Source organism: Dipodomys ordii, unplaced genomic scaffold, assembly GCF_000151885.1.
Source record: "Dipodomys ordii isolate 6190 unplaced genomic scaffold, Dord_2.0 Scaffold501, whole genome shotgun sequence".
Taxonomy (NCBI): Eukaryota; Metazoa; Chordata; class Mammalia; order Rodentia; family Heteromyidae; genus Dipodomys; species Dipodomys ordii.
This window is the reverse complement of record NW_012267717.1, coordinates 37,788-61,780: the sequence shown is the minus strand read 5'-3', so window position 1 is coordinate 61,780 and position 23,993 is coordinate 37,788. Positions and strand designations below refer to the sequence as shown.

The 23,993-nt window shown below is 39.7% G+C and overlaps 1 protein-coding gene across 3 annotated transcripts in view; it reads left to right on the top strand.

The window, feature by feature from the left end:
* The first annotated feature begins 3,690 nt into the window (after positions 1-3,690).
* Positions 3,691-23,993, top strand: part of Stk38l (serine/threonine kinase 38 like) — a 35,908-nt gene continuing 15,605 nt past the window's right edge. Inside the window, exons 1-5 of one of the 3 annotated variants that reach the window (XM_013036814.1) lie at positions 3,691-3,726; positions 7,440-7,584; positions 10,371-10,422; positions 18,546-18,668; positions 18,847-18,930. In XM_013036814.1, the coding sequence (XP_012892268.1) occupies positions 7,451-7,584; positions 10,371-10,422; positions 18,546-18,668; positions 18,847-18,930 (393 nt within the window). In that variant the 5' untranslated portion in view covers positions 3,691-3,726; positions 7,440-7,450. Of the gene's footprint in view, positions 3,727-7,439; positions 7,585-10,370; positions 10,423-11,390; positions 11,467-18,545; positions 18,669-18,846; positions 18,931-21,836; positions 21,961-23,993 lie in introns of those variants that run through there. The other 2 variants (XM_013036813.1, XM_013036815.1) reach the window with 2 other exon arrangements.

Here is a 23,993-nt window from a genome sequence, read left to right as displayed (position 1 = left end):
GGAGGCTGAAGCAGGCAGAATGTGAGATTGAGGTTAGCCTGGCTGCACTTTAAGGGAAAGGGAGGAGAGGACATCATGGTTCATGCCTGTGATCTCAGCGAGTCCAGAGGTTTAGACCAAGATGATCACATCTGGATACCAGTCTCAGCAAAAAGTTAGTGATACCCCATCTCTATAAGTAAGCCAGGTACAGTCGTCATGCTTGTAACTAACAACAAAAAGGGACGCTTAGGTAAGAGGAGTCTGATGCAAGCCTGCTATTAGGCAAGTAACACAAGACTATTGAAAAAATGTCTAAAGGCAAAAATGCTTAAGAGCAAGGCTTAAGTGTGAGTATGAAGCATTGAGTTTAAGCTTCAGTAACTACCTCCCTTTAAAAAAAATGAAGTGGATTTATTTATATCCAAGTTATGTCTGCAAGATTATAAAGGAAAACAAGTGAAAGAGACTCACAGTCCTGCCTCTCATAATACCTATTTAAGCTACTAAGTGAGACACTAAATCTCCATTGCCTGGCTTAGATTCAGGGTTCTTATTAAAGTACCTGCCTGATATGTTTTAGGCACTCAGAAAAGTGACTGAGATCCAATCAACTATTAACTGTTGCTATGTCCTAACACTCTAATGCACATATAATCATACACTTTCACTATTAACTGTCCATATAACATGTTTTTCCTTTATAATCTTGCAGACACACTCTTATCTCCAATTAACCAGCAATAAGCCAGAAGTGGAGGTGTGGCTCAAGTAATAGATAACCAGCCTTGAGCAAAAGAGCTAAGAGAGAATATGAGGCCCAGAGTTGAAATCCCAGTATTGGCACACATACCCAATGGGGGCATGGTTTAAATGGTAAAGCAGCAAGTCCTGTGTGTAGTTCCCAATACTACAGACATTTTTTAATGTAAGTTTTGTGATGGTCTTACAACTAGATCTTTACAATGAAAGTTGCCTTCTCATATCTCTTTTTTTTGGGGGGGGGGTCCGGTCGTGGGGACTGAACTCTGGGCCTGGGCGATGTCCCTCAGCTCTTCAGCTCAAGGCTCTACCACTTGAGCCACTGTGCCACTTCCGGCTTTTTTCTTTTTGCTTATGTGGTGCTGAGGAATCGAACCCAGGGCCTCGAGCATGCAAGCAAGCGCTCTACCACTGAGCCACCTTCCCAGCCCCGCCTGCTCATATCTCCAGTGAGGCCTAGAAACAGGCTGAGCAGAGTTGAATTCATAGGCTGATTAATGGCAGGGTTTGCCTGACCATTTATTTGAATTACAGGATATCCTTGATAACAACCAACTATACAATTTACTTTTTATTCCATTTTAGGCATTTATTTCTTCTTCTGTTTGTTTTCCAGATAATCCAGAATTAGATCCTAAGGATCAAAAGTCAACAAAATGGTATAGTCTTATTTAATACTCAGTGATATGTGATTCAGGAATTAATGATAAAGGTTATTCATGAGCACTTTTTTTTGGTTTTGTAGAATTTTTGTATTTCGGTGCCTTAATATGGTTGCTGTGTTCCAGATTTTCTCAGGGTTTCTGAAGTCAAATACTCAGTATGGCTAATAATGAAATAGCACTGTGATGAGTCACGTAGGCATGTCTGTTTTTAGTTGGAGGTTTTCTTTAGTTACTTGTGATTGTCAGAAAGTCTGTTGGGCGAGTTGTAAGTGACTCAAAAGCCAAAAGGCCCTCATAACTCCGAGTCCTTATACTTAAGTAAGCTTGATCATATTAGGTTCTAATTTTGGTCTTATCTAATTCTTTTCCCTAAAAACATTGCTGTTTCTGGTTCTAAATATATTAGTCTGATGCCTTTTAAGGAGTAGTTTGCATGTTGATGGCTTACTCCTGTAATCCTGGCTATTTGGTAGGCTGAGATCTGATGAAGCCGGTTTGAAGCCAGGAAGAAATTTTGTAAGACTCCTTCAATTAAACAACAAAAAGGCAGAAGTGGAGGTGTGGCTCAAGTGGTAGAAAAAGCTAAGAGTGTGAGGTCCTCAGTTCAAGCCCCAGTACTAGTTCATACAAAAAGAAGGAATAACTTTTATTTGAAAGGAACAGCAAAAAAAAAAAAATCATAATAAACTAAAGATAAGAAATATCAAGAAAGCTGGGCATTGGTGGCTTATGCCTGTAATACTAACTACTCAGGAGGCTGAGATCTAAAGATTGTGGTTCAAAGCCAGCCCAGGCAGGAAAGTCTGTAGACTCTCATCTCCAGTGAACCATCAGAAAATTGAAAGTGGTACTGTGGCTCTAAGTGGTAGAGTGCTAGCCTTGATGAAAGAGCTCAGGGACAGCGCCCAGGCCCCTAAGTTCAAGACAAGAAAGGAAAAAGAAATGTTAAGGAATAGAAACAATTGAGAATTGCACATAAATGTCTCCCACAGCTCAGTAATGTAGATTTGAATGTTTTAAATGGGAAGTTAGAATATTTGAAATGTATGTTTTAAATTGTATATTTAAAATCCTCTCAATCTATTTTCAAGTTTCAGTGTATTTGCAAATGTCTGTCTTATTAATTCCTATTAGTTTTTTTTGTTTTTGTTTTCTTTTGTTTTAGTTTAGCTTTATTTTATGGGGCTTGAACTCAGGCCTAAACTCTACCACTTTGAGCCACAGCTCCGCTTTCAGTTTTCTGGTGGTTAATTGGGGATAAGAGTCTTATGGACTTCCCTGCCTGGTCTGGCTTTGAACCATGTTCCTCAGATCTCAGCCCCCTAAGCAGCTGGGACTAGAGGTGTGAGCCACCTGGCACCCAGCTAGAAGTTTATTTTTAAGAAACTGAAGTGCAGGCCGGGTACTCATGCTTATAATCTTAGCTGCACAGAAGGCTGAGATCTGAGGATTCTGATTTGAAACAGAAAAGTTTGTGAGGTTCTTATCTCCAGTTAACCAAGAAGAGGTGTAGCTCACTTGGAAGAGCACCAACCTTGAGTAAAAAAGCCAAACAAAGCTGAACTTGTGACTTTCCAGAAAACTGGAAGTGGCACTGTGGCTCAAAGTGGTGGAGCACTAGCCTTGAGCAAAAAGAGCTCAGGAACAGTGCCCAGGCCCAGAGTTCAAGCCCCATGACTGACCAGAAAAACAAACAAACAAGCAAGCCAAACAAGATTGAGAGGCCCTGAATCTAAGCCAAGTACTAGAGAGAGACAGAGAAAGAGGAAAATGATAGATGGGAAAGAGAGAGGGAGGGAGGAAAAGGATGGATGGAGGGAAGGAAGAAAAAAAAGAAAAAAGGAAATTAAATGAAATGTGAGTGTTCAAAGATGACTGAGCTTTTTATAGTCAGCCACTGGGTGATTCATCTGTCCAGTCTGCTTCCAAAACTAGCTCCGCCTTTTCCTTTCCTAGGATGTCACACCACCTCTTACCACTTGTCTCCTTTCCTTGCCTAGTGCATTCATTGGCTGTTCTTTGCTCACATTAAACCTTCATCTTTCAGCACAAAATCTGCATTTTTGGCTGGACTAATATTTTAAATAAGACATTATCTTCCTTAAAGCAGGCCAAGGCTTTTTTTGTTTGTGTTTTGCTTCATTTTGTGGAACTGGCGATTGAACCTAGGGCTTTGAGCTTGCTAGAAAAGTATCTCTTGACCCATGGCCTCAGTCCCTTTGTTCATATTTTGGTTTTGAGATAGGGTCTCTACTTTTTCTCCCAGGCTGGCCTTGAACTTGGGATCCTGCCTTCACTTTTTGAGTATCTGGAATTACAGGTATGAACTAGCTCTTAAATAAGTCTTGAAAATGATTGAGGTGAGATTTCCACTGCCTTTCTTCAGTTCTATTTTTTTTTTTTTCTGTCTTTTATTTCTGGTGCTAGTATTAAGAGCTTGAATGTAAGGCTTGGTATGTTGATCCTTAGTTTTGCTTTTGTTTTTGTTTTTTGGGTTTTCTTTTGGTCCTAGAGCTTGAACTCAGGGCTGAGGCACTGTCCTTGAACTTTTTTGCCCATAGGACCACTTCTAGTTTTCTGGAGGTAAATAGGAGATAAGAGTCTCATAGACTTTCCTGCCTGGACTAGCTTCAAACCTCAATCCTCAGGTTCTCAGCCTGTTGAGTAGGTAGGATTACAGGCATGAGCCACCAGTGCCCAGCTCAAGGCTGGCTCTTTGTCACTTGAATCACAGCTCCACTTTTGCCTTATTTCTGATTAATTGGAGATAAGAATCTCATAGACTTTTCCTGCCTAAACTGGCTTTGAACCACAATCCTCACATCTCAGCCTACTGAGTAATTAGGATTACATTTGTGATTTACAGATATCTGGCCAGTTACCTTACTTTTGGAGTTTGATATGAACCTTTTGATCATCAATAGTAAAGCCACCTGAGAAAGGTACCAGTTTGAGCTCGTGTAGTTGCATGCAAGTCTCTGTTTCAGTTTGAATTGATTTTGTACAGGATGAGAAAGAGACTAGTTTCAATCTTATACATGAGAATATCTCATTTTCCTATGCTGACGAGGCTGACATTTCTCCAAACTTGTATTTTTGGCACGTTTTGTCAGTGATCTGATGGCCTAAGCTATGTGAGTTTAATCTGCATTTCTGTTTCTGTGCCAGTACCATGCTGTTTTTGTTACTGTGGCTCTGTTGTATACTTTGAAGACTAATATTGTTTCTTCTCTATCTTTTCCTCAAGATTGCATAAATTGTTTATAGTCTTTGTTGCATCTACATAAATTTTATATTTTTTTCTATTTCTATGAAGAATGACATTGGAATTTTTTTTGCATTGAAACTATAGACTTTTTGGCAATGTAGCCACTTTCATGATATTAATTATTTTATCCAAGGAGTATGGGAGATTTTTTTCATTTTCTAATATCGTCCTCAATATTTTTCTTCAGTGTTTTATAGTTCTTATTGCAGAGGTTTTCACCTTCTTAGTTAAGTTTATCCTTTTATGCTTTTTGTTTTTTGAAGCTGATTATTTTCTGAAATATTTTTCACACCTGATTTGTTTATTAGTAATTGATAAGTGGCAAAGCTACATATGTGTGTGCATGTGTGAGCATGTGCGCTGATCCTGGAGCTTGAACTCTGGGCCTGGTTGCTGCCCCAAGCTTTTTTGCTCAAGGCTAATGCTCTCCAACTTGAACCACAGCTCCATGTCTGACCTTTTGACTTGCCTGTTCAGACTGATTTCAAATCTCAATTCTCAGATCTCAGTTTCTTGAGTAGCTAGGATTATTTATAGGCATGAGCTACAAGTGCCCAACTAAGATTTTTTTATTGTAAATTTAGTGTACAGAGGGGTTACAATTATATAAGTAATGAGTACATTTAAAAATATTAAAAAATTTGTTATAAAGATACAGTACAGAGAGGTTACAGTTACGTGAATAAGGTAATAAGTACATTTCCTATCAAGCATTGTTACCCCCTCCTTCGTTTTTCCTCTACTATCCCTTCATTCTCTATCTCCCTATCTCCTCCCTTCCTCCATACTAAGTTGTAAAGTTCCTTGTAAACAGAGTCTTGTATGTCTCATTGTTACCATGGGTCAACCTGTATCTTTGTTTCAGCATTTTGTTATTCCCTTCCCCCCAGCTAAGATTTTTGAATGTTATTTTGTATCTTTTTTTTCTAATTTTAAACATTTGGTTTAAGTGTTTTTTTTTTTTAAATATGTAAACCTTTGCTGTCATTTTGATTTTGTTTGAGATGAATTTTTGAAAGTAGAATTATGACAAAAGGTAAAGGTATCTTTTACAGTTTCTGTTATTTTTATTTTTTTATTTTATTTTTTTGGGTCCAGTTGTGGGGCCTGAACTCTGGGCCTGGGCGCTGTCCCTCAGCTCTTCAGCTCAAGGCCAGCGCTCTACCACTTGAGCCATGGCACCACTTCTGGCTTTTTTCTTATGTGGTGCTGAGGAATCGAACCCAGGGCCTCAGGCATGCAAGGCAAGCGCTCTACCACTGAGCCATCTTCCTAGCCCCTACAGTTTCTGTTAAAGTTGCCATTTTCCCACCAGAAAGGGTTAGCACATCACAGATGATACAAGAGAAAGGAATCTGAGGATAATTTAGGCTCTGTCAAGACAGTCTCCCTAAATTGTGGCTACTTTTGATATAGGGAACCTGTTTCACATTGCTTTAATGTTTCTTTGTCTTCAATTTGTTGTTGTTGTTGGTCATGGGGCTTGAACTCTGGGTCTGGGTGCTGTCCCTCAGCACTTCAGCTCAAGGCAAGTGCTCTACCACTTGAGCCACAGCACCACTTCTGGTTTTCTGGTTACGTGGTCAGTGTTGTCTAGACAAGTCTTAAGGTCAGTGCCAGCAGCCCAGAGGCTTCAGTCTACCTTCTGTGAAGCAGCCCACTTTGCTTCCTATCTTATCTAACTGAATTATCTTCAAAACACTACTTTGGCTGGCTCAGTGGTAAATGTTAACACTTGAATACCTTTAAATTAATCAAACATTTACTATTCCACCAGGTACTGGTGACCTAGACCTATAATCCTAGTTCCTCAAGGTTTAAGGTTTGTGGTTCAAAGCCTGCATGGCCCAGAAAGTCCATGAGAATTTATCTCTTAACCAGCAAAAAACTGGAAATGGAGGTATGATTCAAGTTAGTGGAATACCAGCCTTGAATCAAAAATCTAAGGAACAGCACCCAGACTCTGAGTTCAAGCCCAGTAATGGTACTCACAAACTATACATTATATAGTTTATAGCTACAGAACTTCCTTATTACTTGACTGGGTTCACATATTTGTGTTTTCTGCCTGATTCTTTTTTTTATGGAAACATTTTATAATTTATATATAAAAATCCCAGTACAAAATCATGTAAAATGACAGGAATGAAGTCTGGGCTTGGGCGCTGTCCCTGCGCTCTTCAGCTCAAGGCACGCTCTCTACCACTTGAGGCACAGCGCCACTTGCGGTTATTGGAGATAAGAGTCTCATGGACTTTCCTGCCCAGGCTGGCTTTGAACTGCGATCCTCAGATCTCAGCCTCTTGAGTAGCTAGGATTATAGGTATGAGCCAGCAGCACCTGGCTTCCACTAGTATTTTTCTGTCTTTTGGTGCTGATCCTTCACTAGGGCACTGGTCCTTCATTTTTTTGTTCAAGGCTAGCATTCTACCATTTGAGCTACAGCTCTACTTTCAGATATTTTGGTGGTTGATTGGAGAGAAGAGTCACAGAAGTTCATGGCTGGGTTGACTTTGAATTGTGATCCTCAGATCTCAGCCTCCTGAATAGCTAGGATTATAGGTATGAACCACTGTGCCCAGCTCAAAATTAATCTTTTTTTTTTTTGCTTTGTGAATAATGCTTTTTTCTTTGATTATTAGATTTTTATTTAAATCTAATGTAGAATTTTTACAAGTAGAGTTAAGCATTTCCAGAGCTTGTTACATGGAATAGGAAAGTTTTTCCCTCCTATTAAATAATTTGTTTTTAATGTGTCCTTTCAGTGTCTATTACTATGGCAATGATGGCAGGGACTACAGCCTCCTTTCCTATGAGCAACCATACCCGGGAAAGAGTGACTGTGGCCAAGCTTACACTGGAAAATTTTTATAGCAACCTGATTGTTCAGCATGAAGAGAGAGAAACCAGGTATATAAAATTCTGGTCACATTTTTGTGAAATAAACTAGGCTGGACATATTAGTGAACCTCTGTAAGGCTATAGGAGGAGAATTGTGAGTTTGGGGACTACATGATGAAACTAAGAAAGAGGGGGTGAAGGAAAGGAGGGAGAGAAGAAGGGAGGAAAATGGAAGGTAAGAAGGAAAAAAGGAAATAAACAAGGTAGCAAACTTGCTGTGATTGGACAGTAAGCATATCTTTCACAAACAATCTGGATGTTATAGATAATTACCTGCTGACTTAATTTTTCTGCCCTGATACTGTATCTAGTTAGATTTTTACAAAATAATTTTCTGGGAATCCAATGCTCTGCATGTCAGCTCAAAAATAGTGGTATATCTTTTGCATTTTCTTTTAGAATGCTGCTTTATCACAACTGTCTTTAATTTCTAGTATTTTCTTACACTTATAGTGTTGTATATGTATCTATGGGGACGGAATAATGTTAATTTTTTTTAAATTCGGGGCCTAGCTTTTTCATTCAAGGCTAGCCCTCTACCACTTGAGTCACAGTTCCACCTTCAGCTTTTTGATGTTTAATTGGAGATAAGATTCTCACAGGTTTTTATGCCCAGGCTGGCTTTGAACTGCAACCCTCAGATCTCCTAAGACACAGATGTGAACCACCATGCCCAGCTCTCTTTTGTTACTTGATCTGCTTACTTAACCAAGTTGGAGTACCATTTAAAAAGTTGAAAGCGGGGTTGGGAAGGTTGCTCAATGGTAGAGTGCTTGCCTTGCATGCAAGAGGCCCTGGGTTCGATTCCTCAACACCACCTAAACAGAAAAAGCCAGAAGTGGGCACTGGCTTAAGTGGTAGAGTGCGAGCCTTGAGCTGAAGAGCTGAGGGGCAGCACTCAGGCCCAGACTTCAAGCTCCATGACCAGCAAAAAAAAAAAAAAAAGGTAGAAAGCTAGATAGGCACTTAGCCTATATTATGCCTATAATTCTAGCCACTGAAGAGCTGAGGGGCAGCACTCAGGCCCAGACTTCAAGCTCCATGACCAGCAAAAAAAAAAAAAAAGTAGAAAGCTAGATAGGCAGTTAGCATATATTATGCCTATAATTCTAGCTACTGGGGAGGCTGAGATTGTGAGGATCGTAGTTTGGGGCTACCCTGAGCAGAAACATTCACAAGCCTTCTCCTCAATTGAATACTAGATATGATTGTTCAATGGAAGCCTAACATAGGCACATCATACCCAAGGGTGCACCTGAGCAGGAAGCAAGAACTCAGCTAAAAAATAACCAATAGAAAACAAGTCTGGACATATGTCTCAGCAGTGAGAGCCTGTATTTAATAAGCATGAGGCTTAGAGTTCTAATCCTAATACTGAAAAAGAATTTTTTTTTTGGGGTCCGGTTGTGGGGCCTGAACTCTGGGCCTGGGCACTGTCCCTCAGCTCTTCAGTTCAAGGCTAGCACTCTACTACTTGAGCCACAGCGCCACTTCCGGCTTTTTTCTTTTTGCTTATGTGGTGCTGAGTATTGGAACCCAGGGCCTCATGCATGCAAAGCAAGCACTCTACCACTGAGCCACCTTCCCAGCCCCTGAAAAAGAATACTTTAAATTAAAAAATAATACCTGAAATTGGCTGTATCTTGAAAAGCAAATGTGATAGAGAGTTATATGCATAAAGGACCTCCCAGTTTCCAAAGAATTCTAATGAAATTAAATATACTTGTTGCACTGAACATCTATCCTTGAGTAGGAAAATTAAGCTTCAAGTAAATGATTTACATTTTACCAATAAGTGTTAGAATTAAGATTCAGATACAAGAAAGGATAAGCATCTTAAAATGTATGCTTTCAACATTATTACCTTCCTCTACTAGTATAAGCATGAAGAAATAATATTTTAGGTAGCCAGAACATTAGATAATAATTCTCTATTAGAATATTAGTCATCTTTATTAACTAACAGTTCGTTACAGGAAAGGAAAGGAAGCTTTAGCAATAATGATTTGAGCTAAAGATGTAGGTCAGTAGTAGAGCACCTCTCTAGCATATGTAAGGACCTAAATTTGTCCCCCAGCACTGGAAAAAAATAAACTAAAAAGCTTTATAGTGGCTCACACCTGTAATCCTAGCTATTTGGAAGGCTGAGATCTGAGGATCCCAGTTCAAAGCTAGTCTAAGAAGTCTAAGACATTCTTATCTTTAATTAGGCAGCAAAAAGTCAGAAGTGGAACTGTGGCTCGAGTGGTGACTAGCATTGTGAAAAGGCTCAGGGACAGTGCCCAGGCTCTGAATTTAAGCCCAGTACTAACAACAACTTTGGCCAGTATGAAAAACAAAGTATACATATATATATAATTTATATATATATATATATTTGGTAGTTATGGTGGTGGTCATGGTCATGGTTATGGTGCTCATGGGGCTTGAACTCAAGGCCTGAGTACTATCCCTGAGCTCTTTCACTGAAGGCTAGCATTCTACCATTTTGAGCCATAGTTCCAGTTGCAGTTTTTAAGTGATTAATTGGATATATGAGTCTCATAGGGACTTTTTCTGCCCACGCTGTTTTCAAACCAAATCTTGATCCTAGGATCCAGTCTCCTGAGTAGCTAGGATTATAGGCATGAGGCCAACACTTATATCTTGAGAGTTCTTTGTAAACACCTGAATCTTGATTCAATGTGGAAGTTTCTTTTTAGCCTAGCATTCAGAGTGGTTAACTTAAATAAATATATTTCTTAAATAGAAATAAGAATACATGTAAAATTTTAACTGTCTTGTCTTTTGAAAAGGCAGAAGAAATTAGAAGTGGCCATGGAAGAAGAAGGATTAGCAGATGAAGAGGTAAAGTGATCTATAGTAACTGTACAAAAATTAATCCCAGTGATTTTATCAATGTCAACTGGTTTTATAACGTAATACTTCTATAACTTTTAAACTTTTTTATAACAAATGATTTCACCATTTGACTATGGGCTTGTTTGTTGCAATTCTAGCCACCTTTATAAGGAGGCAGAATTTTTTTTTAATTCCAACAATATTTGGTGAACATAATTTACGGTATTCTAGATGAATAGAACAAAAATTTTAGGTCCCTGAGAGTTAGTCTATAGTTCAACTCTTCTCAAAATTTTTTATAAGGCCAAGTGCTGGTGGCTCACACTTGTAATCATAGCTACTCATGAGGCTGAGATCTGAGGATTACAAAAGTGGAGATGTGTATTAAGTGGTAGAGCACTAGCTTTGAGTGAAAAAGCCAAGTGAGAACATGAAGCCCTAATTTAAGTCCTAAGATTGGCACAGACAAACAAAATCATTTATAAATATTTTTTTAAACCTTCTTTCTTGTGGGTGGGGACAGTGGGAGAGAGTAAGACAAGGGGTGACATTGTCCAAAAAGAGATATGCTCTTTATCTGATGTATGTAACTATAATCCCTCTGTATATCCTTTATAATAACAATTTTGTCGGTTGTGGGGCTTGAACTCTGGGCCTGGGTGCTGTCCCTGCACTCTTCAGCTCAAGGCAAGCGCTCTACCACTTGAGCCACATGCCACTTCCAGTTTTCTAGTGGTTTCTTAGAGATAAGAATCTCATGGACTTTTCTGCCTGCGCTGGCTTTGAACTGTGATCCTCAGATCTCAGTCTCCTTAGTAGCTATGATTATAGGCATGCGCCACCGGTGCCCGCTAAAAATTCTTTTAAAAAACACAAAAAAATTCTTTCTGCAGTCCAGCCTTACTATCCTAATTTCAGCTACTGTACATTTCACCTACAGAATGACTGACCTGAAAGTCTATTTTCTGCCCATTTTTTTTTCCTTCACATTATAATCAGAATGATCATTTGTTTCCAGAGTTGCTCAGTTTCCTTCTTTGCCTTCTGAAGGTAAGGGCAAACTCCTGCACACCCATGTGTAGAACTCTTTACCCTTTATTTTCTCTCTTTCTAACTTCATTTCTGGCCACCCTCTGCCTTCCACAATGGCCAATATGGAATTGCCAGAGCTTTTAGATCTTACTTTGCATCTCCTTTCCACTGGGAAATGTTTTCTGATTGCTCAGTTATTTGTCCTACCCTCTATCCTAATTGTGCTTCTCTCCCAAGGCAGCCTTAAAATTCAGCTTCCCATAGAGGGAGACATTAATGACCTCCTATTTTTGATGCTACATCACAAAACAAATCAACATATGGATTTTATTATTGTTAAGTACTAAATATCTGCATCTTCACAGAGACTAAATTATTTTGTAATTTAAAACTTCTTAAAATAAGGACCCTTGGTGACTATTGTGGGTAGGGTCTAAGATTAGTTTTATACAGAGTTTTGCCTTTCCATCTAATGAGTCCAGTACCTGTGTTATACAAGTTTTAACTCTGGACCTTTGTTGCATACACACTTGATAAGTTCATTTAAGCTTAAATTTGTTTCAGTGATTTCCCTTAAAAGAAGAAAAAGTGTGAGTAGCATTATCTTTTTGAAGTATTATAGCATTATATTGTCAAAGTACTAGTCATCAGAAGTTTTAGATATTGGCCAGTAATCTTGTATTATTTGCTAGCTACATGGAGCAGTGGGAGATCTTTTACATTTGAATGTAAGTTCGTTTAGATTTTAATTCCATCTCTGTGATATTAGGCAAATTAATAATAACCCAGTGAAAGAGAAAATTATTTTACAGCTGATTGTGAGCATTTTAAGAAATAAGTTAAAATGTCTAATCTTAGTGGACATTCCATTCATTCATATCCATCTTCCTTTCCTTCCTCTCTCCCTTCCCCTCTCCTTTCCTTCCTTCCTTCCTTCCTTCCTTCCTTCCTTCCTTCCTTCCTTCCTTCCTTCCTTTCTTCTCTCTCTCCCTCCCTCCCTTCTTTCATTCTCTCTCTCCCCTCCCCCTTCCCTCTATCCTTCCTTCCTTATACTGATTTTAAGCTCAAGCTATAGTGCACAATAAAGATGAAATAAAATGTGCATCATATTTTAATCTCTAAAGCTAAAAAGGGAAATTTTGTAAGGTCTCATTCAGTAAATCAGATGATTGTGTGTGCAGGTATGTAAATATGTATATATGTTATAGTTCTGGAGGGATAGTTCAGGATACAGATCTTGCCTATTATGTTTAAGGTGCTAGGTTTCATCCCTAGCATGACCAAAAATTAAGAAAAAATGCAATAATAAATATTTATACACTATAAGATATGGCAGTCTTTAGTAAAATCAGATGCTGAGAGCTGGTGGCTCACACTGTAATTCTAATTACTATGGAGGCTGAGATATAAGGATTGACTTGTTTTCTTGTTTTTTTTTTTTTTATTGTGTTTTTTTGGTCATCATGTGGCTTGAACTCTGGGCCTGAGTGCTGTCCCTCTGCTCTTCAGCTTAAGACTAGCAGCACTCTACCACTTGAGCCACAGTGCCACTTCCAGTTTTCTGGTGGTTTATTGGAGATAAGCGTCTCACAGACGTTCCTGCCTGGGCTGGCTTTGAATGGAGATCCTCAGATCTCAGCCTCCTGAGTAGCTAGAATTACAGGCATGAGAAACCACTACCGAGCGAGGATTGTGATTTGAAGCCAGCTTGAGCAGACAGATCTGTGAGGCGTGTCTGTGTGTGTGTGTGTGTGTGTGTGTGTGAGAGAGAGAGAGAGAGAGATGGGGCTTGAACTGAGGCGTGTGTGTGTGTGTGTGTGTGTGTGTGTGTGTCCCTAAACTCTTTTGCTCAAAGTTAGCACTCTACTGCATAAACCACAGCACCAGCTTAGAGAGTCTTATCTCCAATTAATCAGCAAAATGTCAGAAGTGAGCCTGGTGCTAGTGGCTCATGCCTGTTATACCAGCTGCTTAGGAGGCTGAGATCTGAGGATTGTAGTCCAAAGCCAAACTGGGGCAAGAAAGTTTGTGAGACAATTAACTACTCCAATTAACTTCTAAAAGAGCCAGAAGTGGACCTGTGGCTCAAGTGGTAGAGCATTAGCCTTGAACAGGCCCTGAATTCAAGCCCTAGGAACATCCTCCCCCCCCCCCCAAAAAAAAAAGCCAGAAATGAAGGTATGGTTCAAGTGGTGGAGTAACCACCTGGAGTGAAAAAGCCTAGGGATAGCATGAGGCCCTGAGTTCAAGCCTCAGTATTGGCACAAAAAAGACAAACAGATATCCCTGCAGATTACCCATCATCGGAAAAATAATGTTTCATGAAAGAAATATTAGTTGATTTTGATGCGCAAAGATCTTCCATCTTCTGCAGGGTATTACAATTTGAATCTTAAAGGATGGGAAAATTTTGTATTATAGACAAGTAAAAGACAAAATTATATGTATATATAAATATATGTGAACATGTCACATAAGTTGATAGCACTAGTGGAAAGCTACTCTTAGAATAACTAACTAAGAAAGGTAGACTATTTGCTAGATGACTGGGAATCACAACCTAGTTGATGAATAGCCTCCCTGACTAGCTAGGGTTATAGGTGTGAGCCACCAGCACCTGGCTCATTGGTGTTCTTTAATTTGAATTTGCTTCAGACACCTGAGCTGCAAAGTATACTACAAAAAACAAAAATCTTGAGATCAAATTTGTTTTTGAAGTTATATAATATTACAGGTAATTAATTCCCATTATGGTATTACATGATCCATACAATGATGATTCTTCCTTTTTGGTATAAGTTGTATTCAAAACTATGTAAGCATTATTAATGGCCACATTATATAAGTTGTCAGATATTCCAATGAACATCATCTCATCATTGATTTGGTTGATTCCTGTCTAGATTTTTAGTACATGTTATGAAACTGTACAACTGGCTAGACTTTTTTTTTTTTTTTTTTTGTCTTTTGTAGGCCTGGGTGCTGTCCCTTTGAGGAATCGAACCCAGGGCCTCATGCATGCAAGGCAAGCACTCTACTGCTGAGCCACCTTCCCAGCCCTATGGCTAGACTTTTTAAATTAAACAAGTTTCTGCACCTATACTAACTGAACTCTGTGTTTTGGTGCTGGTATTGGGGCTTGAACTCAGGATGTTCTGATCTTGGCTTTTTCACTCAAGGCTAGCATGCTGCCTTGAGCCACACCTTTACTCCTTGCCTTTTATGGTTAATTGGAAGTAAGTCTCACGGACTTTCCTGCCTAGAATGGCTTTGAATTGTGATTCCTAGATCTCACCCTTCCAAGTAACTAAAGATTACTTACACGCAATAGGTTAGCGCAATAGGTTAGCGCGGTACTTATAAGATTACTTACACGTGGGAGCCCCTAGGCCAGGCCTGTACTTTGTTATGTCAACAAAGCAAAAGCTTTTTTGCTACCTTCTTGGAGAACATGATACTATACTGCCACCAATTGGCCTTTTCAAGAAGTCATAGTTTTAAATTTGAAAACAAAGTCCTTTTAAGGCTGTGAATTCTTACAAACAAAAAAGAGTACACCATTAATTTCTTCTTTTTGTAAAAAGAAGTAAAATCTTCCTTACTGTTGATGTAGAATGTTAGTTTTTATCATTATATAGTTGTAACTTTTTTTTTTTTGGTTGGTCGTGGGGCTTGAACTCTGGGCTTGGGCGCTGTCCTTGTGCTCTTCAGCTCAAGGCGAGCGCTCTACTGCTTGAGCCACAGCACCACTTCCAGTTTTCTAGCGGTTTATTGGAGGTAAGAGTCTCACGAACTTTCCTGCCCGGGCTGGCTTTGAACCACGATCCTCAGATCTCAGCCTCCTGAGTAGCTAGGATGACAGGTGTGAGCCATGGGTGCCCAGCTTATGGTTGTAACTTTCATTGTATGCAACTATTTTATAGATTTAAAGCCCAGAACATACCTATTAAGTCTGTATATCTCTTAGGAAAATAATGCTTGTTTCATTTTTATGTTAATTCTCATTGCCTGATTTGTGTGTGTGTGGTGTGTGTATGTGTGCGCGTGCGTGCATGTGGGTGTGTGTGTGTGCACACGTATTTGTGTCTGTACTGAACTCAAGGCTTCACTTAGCTGTTTTGTTCAAGGCTGGTCATCTACCACTTGATTGACACCTCTCCTTCCCACTTTATGCTAGTTATTTAGTGACAAGAGTTGCACAGACTTTACTGCTCAGGCTGGTTTTGAACCAGGATCCTCAGATCTTAGCTTCTTGAGTACCTAGGATTACAGGTGTGAGCTATCAGCACCCAGTTACCACCTGGTGCCTTACCAAAAAAATGTTCTGTTTCATTTTGTTGTCCAAATTTTCCACAGTAACCTCTATGTTTTGTAGTCAGCAGATATCAAAAGGCTATTGGTCAAAGCTTTTTAATTGCATACATAACTTTTATTTTCACACCACTATAATTTCCACCATTGATGTATAAGTTCACTTAGGTGTTTGAATCCAAGATGTAATATCTTTATTTCGTCTTCTTTAATATTGCTAGAGGTATCAGAAATTCTATTCTATGTATGATACATGTTTAAGTATTTAGATAGTTCACCTAACTCTGTTTAGAAGATACTGGCAGGCACAGGGATGGTGCAGTTGTTTCTGTTAATTTCAGCTGATACTTTTTTGCCAGGCTTGAACCCTGAGCCTGAGCTTCTTTTGCTCAAGTCTAGCACTCTACCACTTGAGCCACAGCTCCACTTCCAGCTTTTTCTGTGTATGTGGTACTGAGGAGTCGAACCCAGGGCTTCATGGCATGCTATACAAGCACTCTACCACTGAGCCACATTCCCAGCCCAATTTCAGCTGAATTTAAGAGCAGTATTTCTGAACCATTACGGACATTGTGACTTCTTCTGAATTGAGCCAGTTGAAAATGAGCAGGTGTTTAAATTTTTTCACAATGTTTGTTGTTGCTTTTTTGTTTCTCATTCTGTGTTACCTCTATTAAAAACTATCAAAACCCCAGAATTTTTTTTTATTGTGAAAATACTGTACAGAGGGGTTACAATTACATGGGCAAGATAATGAGTATATTTCTTATCAAGCATTGTTGCCTCCTCCTTTGTTTGCTCTTCCCATCCCTTCCCATTCTTCCCCCCCCACCCCCTCCCAGAATTATTTTTGGTGAGGAAGAAAAAGTGACATTTAGAACAACAGAATAAATACCTATTCTAATTGTAACCCTCAGGTATTAATGTTATTTATTTATTTTATTTTTGTTTTTGTCCAGGGGTTTGAATTCAGCATCTGGGCACTGTCCCTGAGCTCTTTTACTCAAGGCTACTTCTCTACAATTTGAGCCACAGCTCCATTTCAGCTTTTTTTGGTAGTTAATTGGAGATAAGAGTCTCACAGATTTTTCTGCCTGGCTGGCCTCAAACTGCAATTCTCAGCTCCCATCCTGAGTAGTTAGGATTACAGGAATGAGCCACTAATATCTGACAATGTTATTTAATATTTATAATCTTTGTAGAAGCAAATATAAAAGTGATGATGAATATTTCATTGATTTTTTTTGTGCCATTATTGGTTCTTGAACTCAGGGCCTAGACAATGTTTGAGCTTTTTTGCTTGTGGCTAGTGGTCTACCATTTAAGCCACAGTTCAACTTTTGACTTTATGGTAATTAATTAGAAATAAGAGTTCACAACCTGGGTTAGCTTCAAACTGCAGCTCTCAGATCTCAGCCTCCTGAGTAGCTAGAATTTAAGGTGTGAGCCACCAGCATCCAGCTTATGTATGTTTCTTACAATTCTGTATTTTCAGGAAATTTGTTGTCAATTCATAAGTTTGTTTAAATTTATCTAAAAGTAAATTCAACTAGAACATTATGATTTGGGAATCATAAATCTTAGTAGTTGTAAGAGAACCATCTTGGGAATAAGAATTAAAGCAAAGTAGATTTTCTGACAGAATTTTCTGACTATCAGAATTCTTAGATTATTTTTCTAAAGTTTAATTTTGTTTTATAATTGGCATATAGAAGAAAGAATTATATGTGAACTCGTTAATTCTTTTGTTTGTTTATTTTTTCTGTTTGGTCGGTTGGGGGGCTTGAACTCTGGGCCTGGGCACTGTCCCTGCGCCCTTCAGCTCAAGGCTAGTGCCCTACTGCTTGAGCCACAGCGCCACTTCCAGTTTTCTAGTGGTTTATTAGAGATAAGAGTCTCGGGGCTGGGAAGGTGGCTCAGTGGTATAGTGCTTGCCTTGCATGCATGAGGCCCTGGGTTCGATTCCTCAGCACCACATAAGCAGAAAAAAAAAAGCTGGAAGTGGCGCTGTGGCTCATGTGGTACAGCGCTAGCCTTGAGCTGAAGAGCTGAGGGACAGCGCCCAGGCCCAGAGTTCAGGCCCACGACTGGACCCCCCCCCAAAAAAAAAAAAAAAAAGAGTCTCATAGACTTTCCTGCCCAGGCTGGCTTTGAACTGTGATCCTCAGATCTCAGCCTCCTGAGTAGCTAGGATTACAGGTGTGAACCACCGGCACCCAGCTTATCATTAATTCTTTTATGAATTAAGTTAGTAAGTTACAAAGGTGAAAAATGATTGTAATGAGATTAATTTTAGTTGATCTCAAGATTAGTTCATCTCAATTAAGATTGAGATTAATTAAGGTGAAATACTAAAAATGATTCTTGGCCACATACTCTGTAAGGTCCACATTTGTAAATCTCAGGAGGCTGAGGTTCTGAGGAGCCTGATTCAAAGCCAGCTTGAGCAGAAAAAGCCGAGAAAAATCTTACGTTCAATTAACCAGCAAAAAGCTGGAAATGGAGCTTTGGCTCAAATGGTAGAGTACCAAGCTTGAGTTAGAATGCTCAAAGACAGTACCCAGGTCCTGAAATCAAGCCCAAAGACTGACAAAAAAATAAATACATAGATAACATTAATTAGCAAACACAGATAAATGCACACAAATGTTTTAAGATTGTTTTATTCTTTCTGTGTTTAATGAATATTTTATGATAACTAGATTATTGTACAAGTGTATACGATTTAAAATATTTTACCTCAGTTTTATTTTAAAATCTTTTTTTAAATTGTCTCTTTTCTATAGAAAAAGTTACGTCGATCACAACATGCTCGCAAGGAGACAGAGTTCTTAAGGCTCAAGAGGACCAGGCTGGGCTTGGATGATTTTGAGTCTCTGAAAGTTATAGGAAGAGGAGCTTTTGGAGAGGTAAGCTGTTTTTCTTCAAGTTATCATTGTTGAAGGTATGTATCCTAAATGGTTTAAAATGTAATTCTGGGAATGCTACCAAAGGCAAGTTGCTACTTTCTTTAACGGTATCTGCTTTTCACTCTTGAACAAATAGGTGTGACTGTTTTACTTCTATAATATATAGTTTATTTTCTAGGTGAGGCTGGTCCAGAAGAAAGATACAGGCCATATCTATGCAATGAAGATATTAAGAAAAGCTGATATGCTTGAAAAAGAACAGGTATGAGTTCTTTCATATCTACAGTGCAAAGGAACACCACCACAATTAAGTGGGTTTTTTTTTTTGTTTGTTTTTTGTTGGTTGTGGGCTTGAACTCTGGGCCTGGGCACTCTCAGCTCTTCAGCTCAAGGCTAGTGAGTGCTCTACCACTTGAGCCACAGCACCACTTTCGGTTTTCTGGTGGTTTTTTATTGGAGATAAGAGTCTCATGGACTTCCCTGCCTGGGCTGGCTTTCAGCCGTGATCCTCAGATCTCAACCTCCTGAGTAGCTAGGATTACAGGTGTGAGCCACGGGCACCCAGTTTCAATTAAGTGTTTTAGAGTAAGTGCTTATATTGGAATTTTTTAGAAGAAATCAGTTTTTATGTAATCTGTTAAATTTTTTTGCTGTGGTTTTATTGAGAAAAGGTCAAATTATGTTGCTCAGGCTGGCCTGGAACTCAAGATCCTTTTCTCTCCACCTCTCAATGCTAGGATTATAGACACAAACCTACACACCCAATTGTAATCTAATAATTAATTTGTGACAGCTTTCTAATGTAGTGTTTTTCAGTTCTTATTTAAAATGCCTTTTAATTTTGTAATCTGTGCATTAGTCTGCTTGGGGCATTATGACAAAATACCACAAGCTGGGTGGCATAAATAGTAGAAATGTGCTTTCTCATATTGTGGAGACTGGAACTCCAAGGCCAAGGTTGTGGTAGGATTTGGTTCATAATGAGATCTCTCTTCCTGGCTTGAAGATGGCTTCCTTCTCTGAAATCCTCACCTGATCTTTCCAGCAAAAAGAGAGCAAGCACACTCAGAAATTCTGGTATCTCTTCTTAAAGACCCTATTCTCATCCTTATTACCTCATTTAGCCATAATTATTTTCTTAGAGGCCCCATCTCCAAATGAAGTCACCCCAGGATGGAGAGACTCAGTCTATAACATAATGCTTTCTGAAAAAATTTCTTTTTTGAATATACTGAAAATTAGGACCAGGTTTCATTCAGCAGCTTTCAATCCTATCCCATATCAAAGAAGCACAACTTGTTTCCTGAAGATTTGCTAATTGCAAAATCTTTTCACCGGATGCCAGTGGCTCACACCTGTAATCCTAGCTATGAGGAGGCTGAGATCTGTGGATCATGGTTCAAAACTAGCCCTGGCAAGCTGGAGACTCTTATCTCCAATAAACCATCAGAAAATTGGAAGTGGCGCTGTGGCTCAAGCGGTAGAGCACTAGTTTTGAGCTGAAGAGCTGAGGGACAGAACCCAGGCCCAGAGTTCAAGCCCCACAACCAACTCCCACCCCCCCCAAAAAAAAAAAACATCTTTTATGGGTATGTGAGTGTATGTGCTCACACATGTGTTTGTGTGTGCATGTGTGCGTGCATACATGTACTCTTGCCGATACTAGATCTTGAACTCAGGGGCTTGCCTCTCACACAGCCTTTTCAGCTTCAGGCTGGCACTTGAGCCACACCTTCACTTCTGGCTTTTTGCTGATTAATTGTACATCATAAGCATCTCCTAGATTTTCCTGCTCAGGCTTGTTTTGAACTGGTATCCTCCTAAGTATCTAGAATTACAGATGTGAACCACTGGCACCCAGCTTATCAGTCAGATTTTCATCTTTTTTAGGGGGGTCCAGTCGTGGGGCCTGAACTCTGGGCCTGATCACTGTCCCTCAGCTCTTCAGCTCAAGGCTAGCGCTCTACCACTTGAGCCACAGTGCTACTTCTGGCTTTTTTCTTTTTGCTTATGTGGTGCTGAGGAATCGAACCCAGGGCCTCATGCATGCAAAGCAAACGCTCTACAACTGAGCCATCTTCCCAGCCCAGATTTTCATTTAATTACCAAAAAGCCAGAAGTGGAGCTTCTGTGATTGATAGAGTACCAGCCATGAGTGAAACAGCTAAGGGACAGTGCCCAGTTCCTGAGTTCGGGCCCCAGTACAGACACAGCAAAATAAAATGAAATACAAAATTTAAATTAGATTAAAAAATGTTTATATTTTGAAGGAAGAGCTAGCAGAATTTGCTTTGATGGGCTATTGAAGAGGTAGAGAATGAGGAAGAATCTTGAGGGGAAGGAAGAAAAATCAAGGAGAAAGAATTGGGGAAGATAAATTGCCTAGGCAGAGTATAGCTATCTCAACATTTACTGCACTAGGAATAATGCAGTCCTTCTTTAGATGATGTCTTAAGTAATCATATTTTATTACCCTGGAACAGTTTGCAAATGTGTTCTTACATGCTTTTGGTCTGAGTTCATAATGGTGAAAATTTCAAAAGTGAGCCAGGCGCTGTTGGCTTCAAGGCCTGTAATCTGAGGATTACAGAGATCAGAGATCTGAGGATCATTGTTTAAAGCCAGCCCAGGCAGGAAAGTCTGTGAGACTCTTATCTCCAATTAACCACCAGAAAAAGCCAGAAGCAGTCCTGTGGCTCAAGTGGTAGTGGGCTAGCCTTGAGCAAAAGAGCTCAGGGACAGTGCCCAGGCCCAGAGTTCAAGCCTCAGGACTCTCCCTCTTTCCCATCTCCCCGGCAAAAAAGAGAAAATTTCAAAAGCATAAAATCAAATCTTGTTAGCTTGAAGAAAGAATATATAATTCAAAAACATCTGACTCCTGGCCCTTGTGGCTCACACCTATAATCCTAGCTATACAGGAGGCTGAGATCTGAGCATCCCAATTCAAAGCCATCCTAGGCTGATAAATCTAACAGACTCTTAGCTCCAATTAACCAGCAAAAAGCCAGAAGTGGAAGTATGGAATTTCCTGATATTCTCTATTTCATGAGAACATGAACACATGTGTTTCCATTTTTTCCCTAAAATTCCAGATATTACTAGATGGCTAAAAGACAAGCTTTAAAAATGTGTAATGTATTACAGTTTTTTCAATACATTTTCATCTAGGTGGCTCATATCCGAGCAGAAAGAGATATTTTGGTGGAAGCAGATGGTGCCTGGGTGGTGAAGATGTTTTACAGTTTTCAGGACAAGAGGAACCTTTATCTAATCATGGAATTTCTCCCTGGAGGTAAATAACAATGGCATTGATTCTTGTATACATTCCTTCCTCTGAAGGTTTACACAACAGCCATGGTTTCTCAGAATTTACTTCCATAATAATGCTCATTTTTACTCCGAGTCTTTTATTTTGAATGATGAGTTAGGTCAGCACATTTTAAATATACTAGTCTGGATCCATTCTAAGCAAGGTACTATTGTAAATATAGCGTTAAGAAAAATAAGCTAATAAACCAAAAGAGAAAACCCCACTGGGCAAATAATAAATAACATACAGAAGAGATACATTGGTTAGTTGATAGAAGAAATGTTTAAGCTTCTCCAGCATTCAGGAAAATGCAAATTGAAGATGAATAAATCCCATTCCACACTCATCAGATTATCAAAAACTTTATAAACTCTTTATTTTTGCCAGTCCTAGGGCTTGAACTCAGGGCCTGGGCATTGTCCCTGAGCTTCTTTTCCTCAAGCACTCTACCACTTGAGCCACAGAGCCACTTCCACCTCTGTTTATGTGGTACTGAGGAATTGAACCTAGACAAGCAAGCACTTTACCACTAAGCCACATTCCCAGCACTACACACTCCTATGATGCTGAGTATATGTGAGACTGGGGGGGTCACCAGCCTCTTGTAAACTGATTTCTTCTTTTTTTTTTTTTTTTGCTGGTTTTGAGGCTTGAACTCTGGGCTTGGACACTGTCCCAGAGCTTCTTTTGCTCAAGAATAATGCTCTACCGTGTGTCACAGCACCACTTCTGGCATTTTCTGAGTAGTTTATTGGAGATAAGAGTCTCACGGACTTTCCTGCCTAGGCTGGCTTTGAACTGCTGTCCTCAGATCTCAGCCTCCTGAGTAACTAAGATTATTGGCATGAGCCCCCAGTGCCCAGAGATTTCTAACTTTAATGGAGAGAAATCCAATGAAGCTGATAATGCATGTGTCCTACAACCCAGCACTTCACATACATTAGTTATTCCCAGGAGATTTTTCCCAACATGTACAAAAGAGACCTGTAAAAGAAACACTGGGTGCCAATGGCTCACATCTCTAATACTAGCAACACACAAGATTGAGATCCAGAGGACCATGGTTTAAAGCCAGTCTGGACAGAAAAGTCTATGAAACCCCATCTTGAAAATAACTAGCAAGCTTGCACCACTGGCTCACACCTATAATCCTAGCTATTCAGAAGGCTGAGATCTAAGGACAGTGCCTAGACCATGAGTTCAAGCCCCAGGACTGGCAAAGAAAGAAAGAAAGAAAGAAATGAAAGGGAGGGAGGAAGGGAGGGAGAGAGGGAGGAAAGGAAGAAAGCTAGCAAAAAGTTGGACAGAAGCTCAAGTGGAGGAGCACCAGCAGATGTGCTTATAATCAAGAGGCCCTGAGGCCAAACCTAGTGTATTTTAAAAAAATCTAGGAGAGCCAGGGTGCCAGTGGTTCATGCCTATAATACTGGCTACTAAGGAGTCTGAGATCTGAGGATCATGGTTCAAAGCCAGCCCAGACAGAAAAGTCCGTGAGATTCTTTTTTTTTTTTTGTATAAGGGAGAGAGAGAGAGAAAGAGAGAGAGTGTTAGGTTTTTAAAAAGAGAGAGCTGAGTAAGAACTGCAGCAGCACGCATGTGGTATTCAGGTAAGGGGTAGGTTTATTCAGTAGACCTGCTGGGACCAGGCAAGGTTGGCACTCCACGTGGCTGGGAAAGGCCTGGGAATGAGAGAGAGCTGGGAAAGAGAGGAAAGAGCTAGAAAAGAGCAGAGAGAGGGGTAAGAACAGTAGCACTCACGTGGTATTCAGGTAAGGGGTAGGTTTATTCAGTAGACCTGCTGGGACCAGGCAAGGTTTGCACTCCACGTGGCTGGGAAAGAGAGGAAAGAGAGAGGAACGAGCTAGAGCAGAGAGAGAGAGCAGAGAGAGAGCTAGAAAAGGAGAGCAGGAGAGCAGGAGAGCAAGAGAGCAAGAGTCCGTGAGATTCTTATCTCCAATTAACCACCAGAAAACCAGAAGTAGTGCTGTGGCTTAAGTGGTAGAGAGCTAGCCTTG